The 13,037-nt window shown below is 64.8% G+C and overlaps 1 protein-coding gene across 1 annotated transcript in view; it reads right to left on the reverse strand.

Annotated features, from left to right (window-relative positions):
- The window catches only part of LOC142008959 (unconventional myosin-Ig-like), a 51,438-nt gene extending 38,749 nt beyond the window's left edge, over positions 1-12,689 (reverse strand). The window contains exons 1-11 of the mRNA XM_074986344.1: positions 12,488-12,689; positions 11,456-11,549; positions 11,066-11,231; positions 8,210-8,263; positions 7,097-7,192; positions 5,410-5,526; positions 3,560-3,766; positions 2,226-2,371; positions 1,390-1,504; positions 703-873; positions 121-191 (exon numbers count right to left, since the gene is read on the reverse strand). Coding sequence (XP_074842445.1) covers positions 121-191; positions 703-873; positions 1,390-1,504; positions 2,226-2,371; positions 3,560-3,766; positions 5,410-5,526; positions 7,097-7,192; positions 8,210-8,263; positions 11,066-11,231; positions 11,456-11,549; positions 12,488-12,689 — 1,439 coding nt within the window. The remainder of the gene's footprint in view (positions 1-120; positions 192-702; positions 874-1,389; positions 1,505-2,225; positions 2,372-3,559; positions 3,767-5,409; positions 5,527-7,096; positions 7,193-8,209; positions 8,264-11,065; positions 11,232-11,455; positions 11,550-12,487) is intronic.
- Between the last annotated feature and the right edge of the window lie 348 nt (positions 12,690-13,037).

A 13,037-nucleotide genomic window follows, 5' to 3' on the forward strand; every position in this document is an offset into this window, starting at 1 on the left:
CTCCGTCAGCCCAGCTCAGCCTCCCACCCCACGGACTGGCACCAAACCACCAGCCCGCAGGGAGCCCCCCAAGCCCCGCATGGGACCCCTCCTTTGCCGGGGCGCAGGGCCTGGACTCACGTGACGTTCCCGGCGTAGTGCTTGATGCGGAAGTCCCGGCCGAACTCCATGGACTTGTCGGTGGCGCAGAGCTGCGAAGATGGGGGTCTGAGCCGGGAGGGTGCGGCCACCCAGCCACCGGGGGAGCCCACCCTGCCCGGGCACTGCTGCCAGGCCCGGGTACCACCCCCACTCCAGGCCAGTACCCCAGACTCTGCTGCGCCTGGGGGACCAGCCCGTCTGCCTGCGCTGCCCACCCCCAGCAAGCCCCCTCCTACCCACACTCCCAGCCGGTGCCAGTGCCCTGACCCGCCAGCCGCGCCAGCACACCCAGGGAGCACCGCTGAGTGCCCCTCGGCCCTCGCTCGGTGGAGAGGAGCCTCCCCCGGCCCTCCAGCCCTGAGCGCTGGAAGCTGCAGGGAGTCGCGGGGAGGGGGCGGGTAAGTTGCAGAGGCACTAAACCAGCATGTGTCCTGCAGAATCCAGGAGCATCCTGAGACGGGTCCTGCCCCCCGCCGAGTCCAGCCTCAGCCCCACGCCTGCAGCGCCTACCCTCCCCAGGGCTCAGCCCCTCCGCCAGCCTCTGTGCAGCCCGGGCGGTACCTTGCGGCTGGAGTAGTGGGGGTGCTTGCCTAGCCGGGTGTCCATGGACTCCAGGAACATGGCGTCCGTGACCCGGCCCCCGGTCAGGCAGGCCTCGTCCAGGATGGAGATGATGCCCTTGTGAGACTGCTCCACCAGGTCGACGATGATCTGGTTGTTGAAGTACTCGATCTGCGGGGACAGGCCTGGGTTACCGGGCACAGGGCTGGGGGGGGTCTCGGGGGACCCCCTCGCTGGGGGCTCCGAGCCTGCCCAGGGGGCCTCAAACAAGGGAGCCACTGAGCCGGGCCTGGGAGGAGCCTCCAGCCACCGCCCCCACCTGGCTCAGAGCCCCGGGGACAGAGGGGCTGCAGCAGGTGACGCTCTGGCAGGCCGGCTCCCTGGGGCAGAGCTCCTGGCCCAGCACCGGGGCCCCCGGGGAGCCAGCGCCCCAAGAGGTGCGGCTCGCACTGTCCTGCTCCTGAGCGCCTCGCTCGCCTCCGGTCCCCAGCCCTGCGCGGTGGTCATGCAGCTCTCTGGGAGGGGCCCTCCTGCACGGCACTCTGGGTGGGGAACCCCAACTGGCTGACACCCCAACCAGGTGCTGCCCTCTGGACAGGGGCCCCTTTGGCCTCTTCTCGTGCCTGGGGAGCTGGCCCACCCCCGATGCCCCTGGGCAGGCTCCTCCTGTGGGGCGCTGGCACTCACGTGCTGCCACGCGATGCCCTCCCGCTGGTACTCCTCCTGCTCCTGCCTCAGGATCAGCTCGATGAACAGCTGCTGCAGCTTCTCGTTACAGTAATTGATGCAAAACTGCTCGAAGCTGCAAACCAGCCAAGCACACAAGTCTTAGGGGCTGTCTCCTGCCTCCGGGGGTCTCTCTGCCTCCAGGCCCCATTCGCCATCCCTCCACCTCCCCCATGCAGCACCCCCCGCAGGAGAACACACGGGGCCTGGAGAGAGGAGCACGGCGTGATCACTCCCCTGCACCCTGCGAACGAAGCCCTGGGCAGGCAAAGAGCCCCTGCGATGCAGCCACCTCAGGGGTGGCACACAGCAGCTGCGGCACAGCCCACAGGAACGCTTCCCAGGAGGGCGGGGGAGACGCGAAGAAGCAGCCACAGCAAGTCAAGACATGAGCCTCTGGCAGGCCAGCTCCCTGGGCCAAAGCTCCCAGCACAGCCCCAGCACCTTCCCCAGCTCTCCCCTCCAGTGACCCAGCCCACGGGGCCAGGGGAGAGGGCAAGAGCACCTGCAATCTAGCTCTGAGCAGTCCCGGGCTGTCCCTGGGAGCAGCTGCAGGATGGAAGGGCCGGGCAGTGGGGAGCCACCCTCCAGCCCAGCTGCTCACCCTGCAAGTCCCTTTCCTTGTCTCCTAGGCCCTGAGGAGCAGCAGGGGACCAGCCCTTCCGCCAGCCCCTCGTTCTGCCGCACCCAGAACCACTGGCGGCCCCCCCCACCCTGCGCCGGGCCCAAGCCACTGCAAACCCGCTGCTGCGCGGCCCCAGCCCTGGCGCACGCCGGGGGAGGAGGCGGCGGGGGACCTGTTGCTGTCGAAGATCTCGAAGCCGTAGATGTCCAGCACGGCGATGACGGTGTTCTTGCCGTGCAGCCGGGCGTCGTAGTCCTTCACCTCGATGACGCTGTTGATGCGGCCCACGATCCAGCAGAACAGCCGCTCGTAGATGGCCTGCGGGGAGGCGCCACCGAGCGGGAGGTTGGTGCCTGGCAGCTCGGGTGAGGGGCTGGCTGGGCTGAGACGGGGCAGGGAACCTGGCGGGAGCCACGCGCCCCCCCCAGCTCAGCACTGGGAGATGGGGTGCCCCCTGCTGGATGCAATGTGCAACTCTACCACCATCTAGTGTGTGATGGGGTTCAGGGGTCCCCATGCACTGCACCCCGTCCTCTGGCAGGAGTGACTCTCACTCAGCAGGTACAACAGGAGGTTTATTAGGCAACAGCGGCCCAGTTTCTCACAGAAGCATCAGTGCAGCGACCAGAGACAGTCATTCCAACCCATCCTGGGGAGAGGAGCCCAAGGGGTGTCCCTCTGGGGTGTGGCTTCCCCCCTCCTCAGGCTGGCTGCTTCCAGCTCCCTCTCCCCCCAGCCTCTAACTGCCGCCCCTGATTCAAAACCAGCTCGGCTCCACCCTCCTCTTTGTTCAGGGCTGAGGTGTCACTTGCCAGCCTAGGTTATAGCCCCAGGGTCATCCTTAGCCGCTGGGAGCTGCTCTGCTTGTCTCACACATCCAGCCTGAGTCTCACCCATGCACTCCCTCACTCCATCACATAGTGGCTGCTGCCGGTATAAGCCTTCACGCCCTGCCAGGAGGGAGGCGCTTGCGTGGCCCAGAGGTCTGGGGGTTTTGCACCTTCCAGCCCTGGGTTGGAGCCCTGCGGCAGTGCAAACAGCCCCAGCCCCGGAGCAGCCGACCCTGGGAAGGGTTTGGAGCAGGTGCAGATGAGTGACGCCCGCCTGTTCCAATGTACGCTCCATTCCCAGCCTGGGTGCCCTGCGTGGGGCTGGGTGTGGGGTCAGAGCAGCCGGGGGGGGGCCTGCTGCTGTGGGCAGGGTGACAGTCATGGTCCAGGCCTCCCCCGCTAGGCGGCTCTGAGCTCTCCGCAGAGTGAAGGGGCTGGCACGGGGCATGAGCTGGACTCCAATGAGCTTACAGGCTCCTGTGTGGGCCAGCCGGGAGTTCAGCCCCAAGCGGGCAGTGACGGGGAAGGCGGGGGGCAGCTCAGATGCCCTTTGTGGGAACTGTGGGGCAGCTCGGTGATGGAAAGGAGGCTGCAGGGCATGGGGGGGGCGTTAGCCTGATAAAGGGGCCCCCCCAGCAGGTCAGTATGGGGGCTCGGCAGGGCCCAGCCCCTTTACCTTGGCACAGGCGTCCCTGGCATAGCTGGCTTCCTGGGGCCCATGACCCTTCTCAATGACCTCCCCGCTGCCTGTGGCCACCGTGCGGTACAGCAGGGCTCTCAGCAGGCTCTCTGGCTGGGTGGAGGTCAGCTCAGCCAGGTGGGAGACCAGCTCCTGGTTCTCTATCTCCATGGCGTCTCCCTGGGCGACGAAGCTCACGTTGCCCTGGAAATCCATCAAGAGAGACACAGTGAGCAGGGAGAGGGCCCAGGCGACGGGGCTGCCTTATGCCTCGGGTGTTCAGGGAGACGCCCGGGCACGTGACCCCACATGCACGCCATGCCCTGAGCGGGCGCAGACCGCACCAGCGCTGCTCGAGAGCACACAATAGCCAGATGCAGCAGGGACACGCACGGACCTGGCAAGGCAGGGCCCGACTCTCTGCTCCTTCGTGCCTCGCGTTGTCACCTGCCCCAGGGGTAGAACACGAGGGGGACGTTTCGCGCCTCCTGGCCCAGGCGTGACTGGCACCGGGGGGTGGGCTGAGGGTCACCAGAGGAGCAGCAGGCAGGGGAGGAGCCCACCCTGTGCCACGTCGGAGCTGGCACAAGTCTTACCCCTTGCCGCAAGGTGGCTCATTTTCCCAGCCCAGGGCCAGTTGGCCCCAGACAGGTGTGTTGCAGCCAGGGGGCAGAAAGGTGCATGGGGCCACACGCAACCTGGGGCTACACTAGCACCCCTCCCTTCGAAAGGGGGGTGCTAACGAGCCACTTCGGCAGATGCTAATGAGGCCCTGCCATGCATAGGTAGCGCCTCGTTAGCATAACGGGGGCTGCGTGCATTTCAAAAGGACCCTCCAGCCTTTGCGAGCCCCTTCTTCCCATTTGGGGTTGAGCAGCCACCTGCCCTGCACCCACCGACTGCCTGGGGAGCCTGGCTTGGACTGGTGAGCCAATGGCAGAGGGTTAGCAGCTGAGGCTGGCCTTCACCAGGCACTTCGGGGCGCTCTGGTCTACCCAGCTGGTCTTTACATGCGTGTGAGCATCACCAGTGATACATGACCTGGCTTCCACCCCCCTCTCCCCGCAGACTGGCACCTACACTGAATCGCCCCCTGGGGACAAGCAGGCATCACATTCCATCTCCCGTGTGGGGAAACTGAGGCTGGGAGAGGTGCCATGTGCCCTGCCGGGCCCCTGGCCACACAGGATGCCTGAGACGGGACCAGAAGCCAAATCTCGCCCCTCTGGGAGTCAGCCCTGTGCTTTCAGGGCCAGACCAGGTCTCTGCCGGTATATCCTGGCTGCCCACAGTTACCCTGGGGCACAGAGAGAGCTGGCCAGCCGGCCTGGCTGCACATGCAGAGACAGTAGGAGACACAGCGAAGGCCCCTGCAGGGGTAACGGGCCGCAGGCCAGGCTGAATGTGAGGAGGATCAGGGTTCTGTGCTGCCTGGAGCCCCCTGTGGTTACTGAGCACAGAGGGGTGAGCTGGGGACAGGGCCACAAGGAGCAGGCACAGCTCGGGCCTCGGGTTATCAGCATGATTGGCACCATACGTCCTCGGGCCCAGGTGTGTGGGAATGCTCAGGCTGGAGCTGGGCATTCCAGAGCGCCCCAAGGTGCCTGGTGAAGGCCACCCTCAGCTGCTAACCCTCTGCCACTGGCCCACCAGCCCCCACCCCACACAGACCCCACCCCACCCCCCATGGGCCTATCCTGATTCAGGGGACCCTGTGATCTACCCTCAGCAACACTTCTGGCTGCTCACACACCTCCCTGCAGGGCGGCCGTGCCCCTGCTGACCCGGCCACCCCAGCTCAGAGCCCCAGGGGAAGGCTCTTGTCCACGGGCCTGGCCACTGCTTACCAGGTGTAAGATGGCAGCCAGGATCTTGTAAACCGAGTCCATCTCCTCCGGGCTGAAGCCGATCACCTTCACAGCATTCGCCACAGCCTTGAAGTTGGCCTGGTCACTGGCCAGCAGCTGGGATGGAGATAAACACACCTCATGGAGCTGGAAGGGACCTCAAGAGGGTCATCAAGGCCCACCCCCTGCCCTCTTGGCAGCACCAAGAACCCCCCACTTTTTCTTTTCCAAATTTATTTGCCCCAGATCCCTGGGTGGCCCCATCGAGGGCTGAACTCACAAGCCTGGGCTGAGCAGGTCGATGCTCACACTGCTGAGCTGTCCCGGGGGAGAGGGGCAAAGAGCAGTGGAGAGATGAAGGGGAGGTGGCCTGCTCATGGCCCTGGCATTCTCCAGTCAGCCACAGGTCACGCTGGGCCTTGGCAGTTGCAGGGCAAGTCTCCTGTGCCGATGGCTCCTACCGGCCTGGCTGTGCCTGCCCCTGAGGCCCCATCCCTTGGGCAATGGGGTGTCTCAGACACCTTGGCAGCCAGACTGCCAGCAGCTAGTGCCCACAGGTAGCGTTCAGGGAGGCTGGATCCATTGGAATGGGGCTGAGAACCAGCACAGCTCATTTCACAGAGGACACCAAGCAGCCAGGAAGTGAGAGGTATCTACCTAACCCCCATCGCTGCAGCCCAGCCATGGCCCCACCAAGCTGCAGGGCCTCCCCGTCAGCCTCCTCCCGGCTATGGCTGAAGTCTCCATCTACACCACCATGGAGAGGAGGCTGGCCGGGGGGGGGAGGCCTGCGACTGTGGGTGTATTTCCGCTCCGCTCTCCGCTCACGAATCCGGGCAGAGTTCCTCCGGCGGCGGCCCCCGGCTCCCTCGATGCCTTCGGGGAGCAGTGGGCGCGGTCCGGGGTTCTCTGCTCGGTGTCCCCCTCTGGCTCCCTCGTTCTGAACCTTTCACCTCCACTCCCGTCCCTCTTTTCCTGTTTTGTTGTCCCCCGGATCTATTTGGGGCCAAGTCTTTTTAATGGGTCCCCCCTCACCTTGAGGGGGCCTTTCAGTGGTGGGCAGGCTGCGCCCGCCCACTCCTTGGTCCTCAGTAGGACCCATCACTGCGGTGTCTGGCCGGCCGGCAGCTGGATTTTGCCCAGTGCTCCCTGCTGGGCTGCCCTGCACCTCCTCTGTGTGCCGTGGCTGATGGGCAAGCGGGGTGAGGGGGGCTCCCAGAACGGGCATAGAGGGAGCCCTGGTGTAAGCTGTGGGGGGTGGCTGAGCTCCCGCTGAAGTCAATGGGACTTGTGCCTGTCCAGAGCAGGGAGGCGCTTGGTCCCTGCAGAGCGCAGAAGCCGCCCCGGCTTCGGCAAAGGGAACCCCACTGCTCTGCTGGCCCAGCTGAGAGCCTGCTCTGGGGTGGAGCAGCACCTCCCAGTCCTGCCCCCCACTGGCACGCTGCCCAGCCAGCCCCCGCCTGCCCCGCCCCAGCCACAGGGCACGACAATCCTAGGTCCCTGGTCCCCAATGATTTGGGGGGGCCATTTGAGGCCCTTAGAGGAGCTGATCCTTGGAGGGGGCAGGCCTGGGTCTCTGGTCGGCTCCCAGTGATGGATCCCCCAAGTCACCAGTCACTTGGCCCAGGGACTTGGGGAGTCCTTCAGAGCCTGGCGCAGCTCCCCCTTGCGTGGCAGCGGGACTCACGTTGTTGCTGGCGCCCTCTCTGGTGAAGCGATAGGCCGCAGGGTCTCTGCAGAGGTGGAGGGAGGCCAGCTGAGCGTCCGAGGTCCCTAGAAGCAGCTGAGGGGGAGAGACGGGGAAATGCCCTTGGACCTCGGTCGTGCGGCATCGTGCCCCCAAGCCCCAGGGCCAGGGCTGCTGCTGCCACCTGGGCTCTGGGGCACCTCTGGGAGCTCACCCAGCAGCATGTCTCCCGGGAAGGGGCAGCCTGAGAGGAGCCAAGGCCGGGGGTCGGGAATGGCCAGCAAGGAGATGGAATGGGCCCGTGGCGGAGACTGGCCTGGCAGCCCAGCCCGACGTGGGGCTGGAGGGCAGCTGAGAGCTGTCCTCGGGTGGGAGGTGACTAAGATGCTCCCTCCCTGGCCGGGGCCGAGCGGGAGCCAGAGGAGGTACGTGCTGGAGGTAGCGTGGCCTCAGCTCCTCTGAGTCACCTGCCTGTGGCTTCCCGCCCACCCGGCCCGGCACGCTGTAACGGGCTGTGCAGAGGTGGTGGAAGCCACTGGGGCCTGGCCGGCTCCTCCCTGCGCCCTGCACAGGCCTGTTCGGCACCCAGGCTGACGGTGCCGTGTCCCCTGGGCGAGCAGGTCCTCCTGAGCCAGAGCGCAGAGCACAGGGGCCAGCCCAGTAACCGGGCGTCTGCCAGGCCGGGGCGGCAGGACACCCACAGGATGCTCCCCTGCGGCTGGAGGGGAAGGGGGTAGGAACCTGCCCCACTTCGCCTCCTTTCCCCTCCTTCTCCTCACTGCAGCTGGCTGGGCTGCTGCCAACCCAACGGTGCCACTGACCTTGGCGCAGGCTGGCTCTGCCTGGGCACCTCCCCAGCTGCTGGGGCACATCTGGCTCTGCCAGGGCGTCTTTCTGTGCTCAAGCTTACTGCTGGGGCCAGAACGCCCGGAGGTCCCGGCTGATGCTGGACCAGCACTGGCCCCACTACAGAGAGCCGCATGGGGTCTGGGCAGGTTTTCTGGGGCTACCGAAAAGTGCTTCCCACCCATTGATCATTTGTATTTAGCCACCACCTTATCCTCCCTGGCCTAAGGAGCCCAACCCTGCAGCCCCCAGGGAGCCCCAGCTCACCTGGTAGAAAGAGTGAAAGTTCCTCTCGCCAGGCTGCTGCTTGAGGATGCGAGACTGCAAGGCAAAGGCCAGAGGAGGTCAGCACCTGGAGGGGGTGGCTCACAGCCCCAGGCTGTCCCACACAGCGGGCCGTCGCCTGGGCTTTCAGACCAGCACACAGTTGCTTTAAACTGATTGGCTCCACGCAAAGCCAATGGGCCAGAGAGACCAGAGAAATGCCCTCAACTCCCAGGCCACCCCAGGCCCTCATAAAGGAAGCAGCTGTCCAGAGCCAATGCTCCCACTGATCTTTTCCAGCTGTGCAGAATAATTTTATGTGCACCGAAGCAAGTGCCAGCGCACCACCAATAAAAACACAACCTGGCGGGGGGCGCGCTGCTGATCAGCCGGGTGGGATTAGCGCTTCTCCAGGGATACAGCGCCAAGCACTGGCAGCCGGGCCGGAGCCAACTCCTCCCTTGCACCCCACAGAGCACCTCTGCCCTGACAGCCACTACCCGCCCTGGGCTTCCCACCGAGCCCCCTTCTTTTACTGCAGGGTGAACCCATCCCTTTGCGACTCTGAGTTCTTCGTGTAGCAGCCGGCCTGGCCTTGGGGGAGAAAGCCCAGGAGAGGCCCTGCCCCGCCCAGGCTCCACTTGAGAGCCTGTCCCCATGTGGGAACGCCGGCACCCGGGTTAAAGGCCTGTCTGCCTGACCTCCCTCTGCCGTGTGCAGCCACAGCCGCCTTCACTTCCAGCCCGAAGCTGGGGTGCACTGCGAAACAGCTGCTGCCTAACCCCCCCAGCGGTGCCCTGGCCCCAGGGAGTGGGGGGGTGGTTTCTGCATGTGCGGTGCTGTGGGCCCTGAGAGGTGAAGGGCCCTGGGAATGTCAGCGATGAAGGGCAAGGCTTGAATGCAGGGACCAGGACGGAGCCGATATGCCTGGGGGGGCTGGGAGCATTTTAGACCCCTTGTTACTTTGTATGTGTTTCCGACTGCCCTGTAGCAACGCCACGTGAGTGCCTCAGCTTCCCTTCGCGCCAGCTGGTGATGGGCATTTCAGGTGTGAAGACTTCTCCCAGGTATCAATGGCCAGGCCCTTTGTAACTTAGGCAACCAGGTGACACCTTTGGCGCAGGAAGCAGGACAAAGCCTGGCAGAGGGGCCCTCTGGTTGGGGTTTCAGTAGGGGAGTGGGGCAGTCCCGGCTGGCTGGAGATGAAGTGGGCAGAGCCAGAGCCCCAGCTCTGACCCTCTGAGGCCCCCGCTCCCCAAGGACTGTGCAGACGGCTTCCGGGTTCCGGGGTGACAAGTCTGTTCTACGCTGTGTCCCTCTCACCTGATAACACTCCTGCTCTCCCTGCTGAGGGAGTCATACCTGACTGGAGATGGGGGGGCAGGGCCTGGGGACCCCACACTCCGTGACACCCGCCCAGCCTGGATGCAGGGCCCAAAGGCCACTCCCTTCAAGACAGATAACAGGCCCTAGCCAGAGACCTCTCCACTGCTTCTCTTCCCTCCTCCTGAGACCTCTCCGCTGTTTGGCTGGAACCTCCCGCCCTTCCCAGCCTGGTCTGATAACCCAGCAGGGCCAGGAGGGGCCGGGCCGGAAAGGGGCAGGCAGCCCTGTGACAGGAAGGTACCAGGCTGTGGTTTCTAGGGTTTATCAGAGCCAGCTGGGGCCAGGCGGGAACTCACAGCTGGTGCAGGGAGAGGACGGCTCAGCGAAGGCCCCCAGGATGGAGCGGAGCCGGGGGGTGGTCCCGTGTGGAGGGATGCAGACACAGCACATGCAGGGGAGGTGTTTGCGCAGGATGCACTGAGGGATCGGGGCAGGGACCCGTGTCCCTGAGGCCTGGCTCGGAAAACTACCCAGTGTCTCCCCACAGGAACCGACAAAAGGCCACGTTTGGGGCCTGCTCCAGCTCTGGATCTGCCCCCCACCACAGCCTGGGGCCGCTGAGCTCTGCAGCCTCTGCTCCTCCCCAGGCGAAGGGGCACTTGGTCTCATACACTAAGGCCTGGCACGGGGAGCCGGTACGGGCTGTTCAGGCCGGCAGGCACAGGCGTGATGCCGCCTTCACACGGCCGACAACTAACACCAATATTCGGCCTGGCAATGTGCACCCAGTCTGAGCAGGGAGGGTAATTAATGGCTGGGCCAGTTTACCAAGGGCCATGGAGCTGATCCCGCTAGTTTTTTTGACATCCACAGGTGGAATAAATTTTGTTGTGTGCACCGAGGCATGTGTGGATGTGCACCACCCATAGAAACAAAGGCTGGGGGGCTCTGCTAATCAGCTGGGCAGCACCTGATTCTCTCCTGGGGAGCTGCCCAAGCGCTCAGTTTCCCGGGAACACTGGCCAAGTGGGTTCTGCCAGTCACAGCGGGAGGCCTTTGTAACTGCCAGGCCCTCTGAAGGCCTGGGGAGCAGATCTCCAGCCTGGGCTAGGCAGGCGGTCAGGCCAGATGGTCTCTTCTGGCCCTGGGGTCTCTGAAGGATGCTGTGAGCAATGGAGCGGGGGTCGCGCTGCTGGACTTCAGGGGTAACAGGCTCCTGCCTGTGCTTGCCCCAGGCTGGGTTAAGAGGAAGGGGCTCCCAGAGAGGAGCTCTCTCCAACCCAGGTGACAACGCCTCTCTAGGGAGGGAGATGGAGGCTCATATGCAGCCTGGAGGCTGGGGGGTGAATTCCAGCAAAGCCCAGCTTTCCAAAGCCATGGCCTCCTCCCGCATGCGGCCAGACCCGCACACAACCCAGAGATGCTGAAGCCAGCCCTGCTGCCGGGTGCTGCTCTGAGCGCTGGCCGGCTGGGCACGTTCCTCACCCTTGCCCTGGCTGTCCTACCCCTCCAGCTCCCCTCCCAGGGCCGCACCTTCTCCAGGAGGTAGTTGTTGATGTGGCCGCCGGTGGGGTCCCCCTTGAAGTCAAAGTTGATGTCCATGTATTTGCCGAAGCGGCTGGAGTTGTCATTGCGGTTGGTCTTGGCGTTGCCGAAGGCCTCCAGGACACAGTTGGACTTGAGCAGCACATTCTTCACCCTGGGCCGGGCGAGAAGCAACAGAGGGAAGGTCGGGCAGGGCCAGGCCACGTTACCCCCAAAATCAGGATTGATGCATCCAGGGGCTTGCCCCGGGGGCGATCCTTAGCACCTGCAAGGGACTTGACCAAGGTCACCCGACAGGTCAGGAGCAGAGCTGGGAGCAGAGCCCAGGTCTCCAGGCCAGCGCACAGGCCATGTCAGGCTGCTGTGGCAACCTCTCACCTCTCCACCTCTGCTCTCTGGCTGGGGTTAGTGATGGCTGCAATGTACTGCATGATGTATTTACTGGCTTCTGTCTTCCCTGCTCCGCTCTCCCCTGCAAGGCAGACAGACAGGATGGGAAGACAGCAGGATGGGCAAAGGTTTGCTGCCCGAGGTTAGGGCTCCCCTGGAGCACGCCTAGGGGGTCCAAGGCCTTTCGTTACCTCCATGTGCCACCCTGGGGGGGTGAGTTTGTGACCCAGCAGCTGGCGAGCTCAGGGCTGGAGCTCGGAGCCAGCACAGCTGCGGAAGACCAGTCTCCACGTAAGCCACACACGTGGATGTGCCATGTAGTGGCCCTGAGACCATTTCTCCCGACTGAGTCTCTTCTGCAGGGGGCTTTTAGCTCACACTGTAGAGGCTCCTGCACAAAGCTCCAGAGGCCCCAGATTCAAGTCCACCTGTGGGTAGTTACATCCGCCCCCCCTCCCTTGTGCCCAGCCCTGCCTGGCTGCTGGGGGTGGCACTAGAGGCCTATTCAGTTTTCATTCCGCAGGTTTGCTGGGGCTGGACTCTGGCTCGTAGCCGCTAGGGATCCCCCCAGGTCTGCGGAAGGTGGTTGCAGACACACAGCCGGCCTGGGCCACATCTGAACCCAGGAGCTGGCAGGGAAAGGCAGGACCTGCAGGGCAGGGACAAGGCGTGGTGAGGGGGGTGGGCAATGTCAGAGCCCCGATGGCATGGGGGGGTGAAGTGCTGCCAGCCCAAGCTCGGGGTACATGTGCCCACAGCCAGAAGCTGTCCCCGGAATCTGGCTACTTGGGGGTCCCTGCTGGGGTGGGACTGCAACTAGAGTAGGGGGCTCAAGGGGTGCCCTGCCTGGGCTGCTGCCAAATGGGCACTGACTGGCACTCAGGCAGTGCTGGGGGGTGTGGGCTGAGCTGGGTGGGGCTGATCAAAATCCCAGAGGGTCCAGGCTCCTCTCCCTCTCTGGGAGCGTGTGTGCTGGCGGGCCGGCCGGACAGAGGGGCTCGGCTGCCTGCCTGCTCCCACCTGAGATGACAATGCAGGTGTCCTTGGCCCGGCGTTTCATGGCCTTGTAGGCGGCGTCGGCCACGGCGTAGAGGTGCGGCGGCCGCTCGTACAGCTCTCGCCCTTGGTACTGTTCGATCACGTCCTTCCCGTACAGCTGCATCTCTTTGTAGGGGTTCATGGAGACCACCACCTCCCCAATGTAGGTGTAAATCCGCCCCATCTCGAACCTGAGGGGACCGGGCAGGCTTGGGTCAGAGTGGAAACTCCGTGGCCACCCTTGGCCTTGTGCCTCGCCCTGGGACAGGACCTGGCCCCCGAGTGCCACGTCCCACGCACGGGCTTCGTCTCACCAGACAAGGAGCAGTGTCCCCTACGGCACAGCCATGCACAGGGCACGTCACCCGTGGGACAGCGTCTCCTACAGCTTAACCACCCTGCAGGGCGCCGCCTGTGTGACCCATGGACCAGCTCCCCCTATGGCACAACCACCCCGCAGGGCGCCGCCTGTCTGACCCACGGAGCAGCTCCCCCTGTGGGTGGGTGCTCTGCTGGGCATGGAGAAGGGGGC

Source organism: Carettochelys insculpta, chromosome 2 (genome assembly GCF_033958435.1).
Source record: "Carettochelys insculpta isolate YL-2023 chromosome 2, ASM3395843v1, whole genome shotgun sequence".
Taxonomy (NCBI): Eukaryota; Metazoa; Chordata; order Testudines; family Carettochelyidae; genus Carettochelys; species Carettochelys insculpta.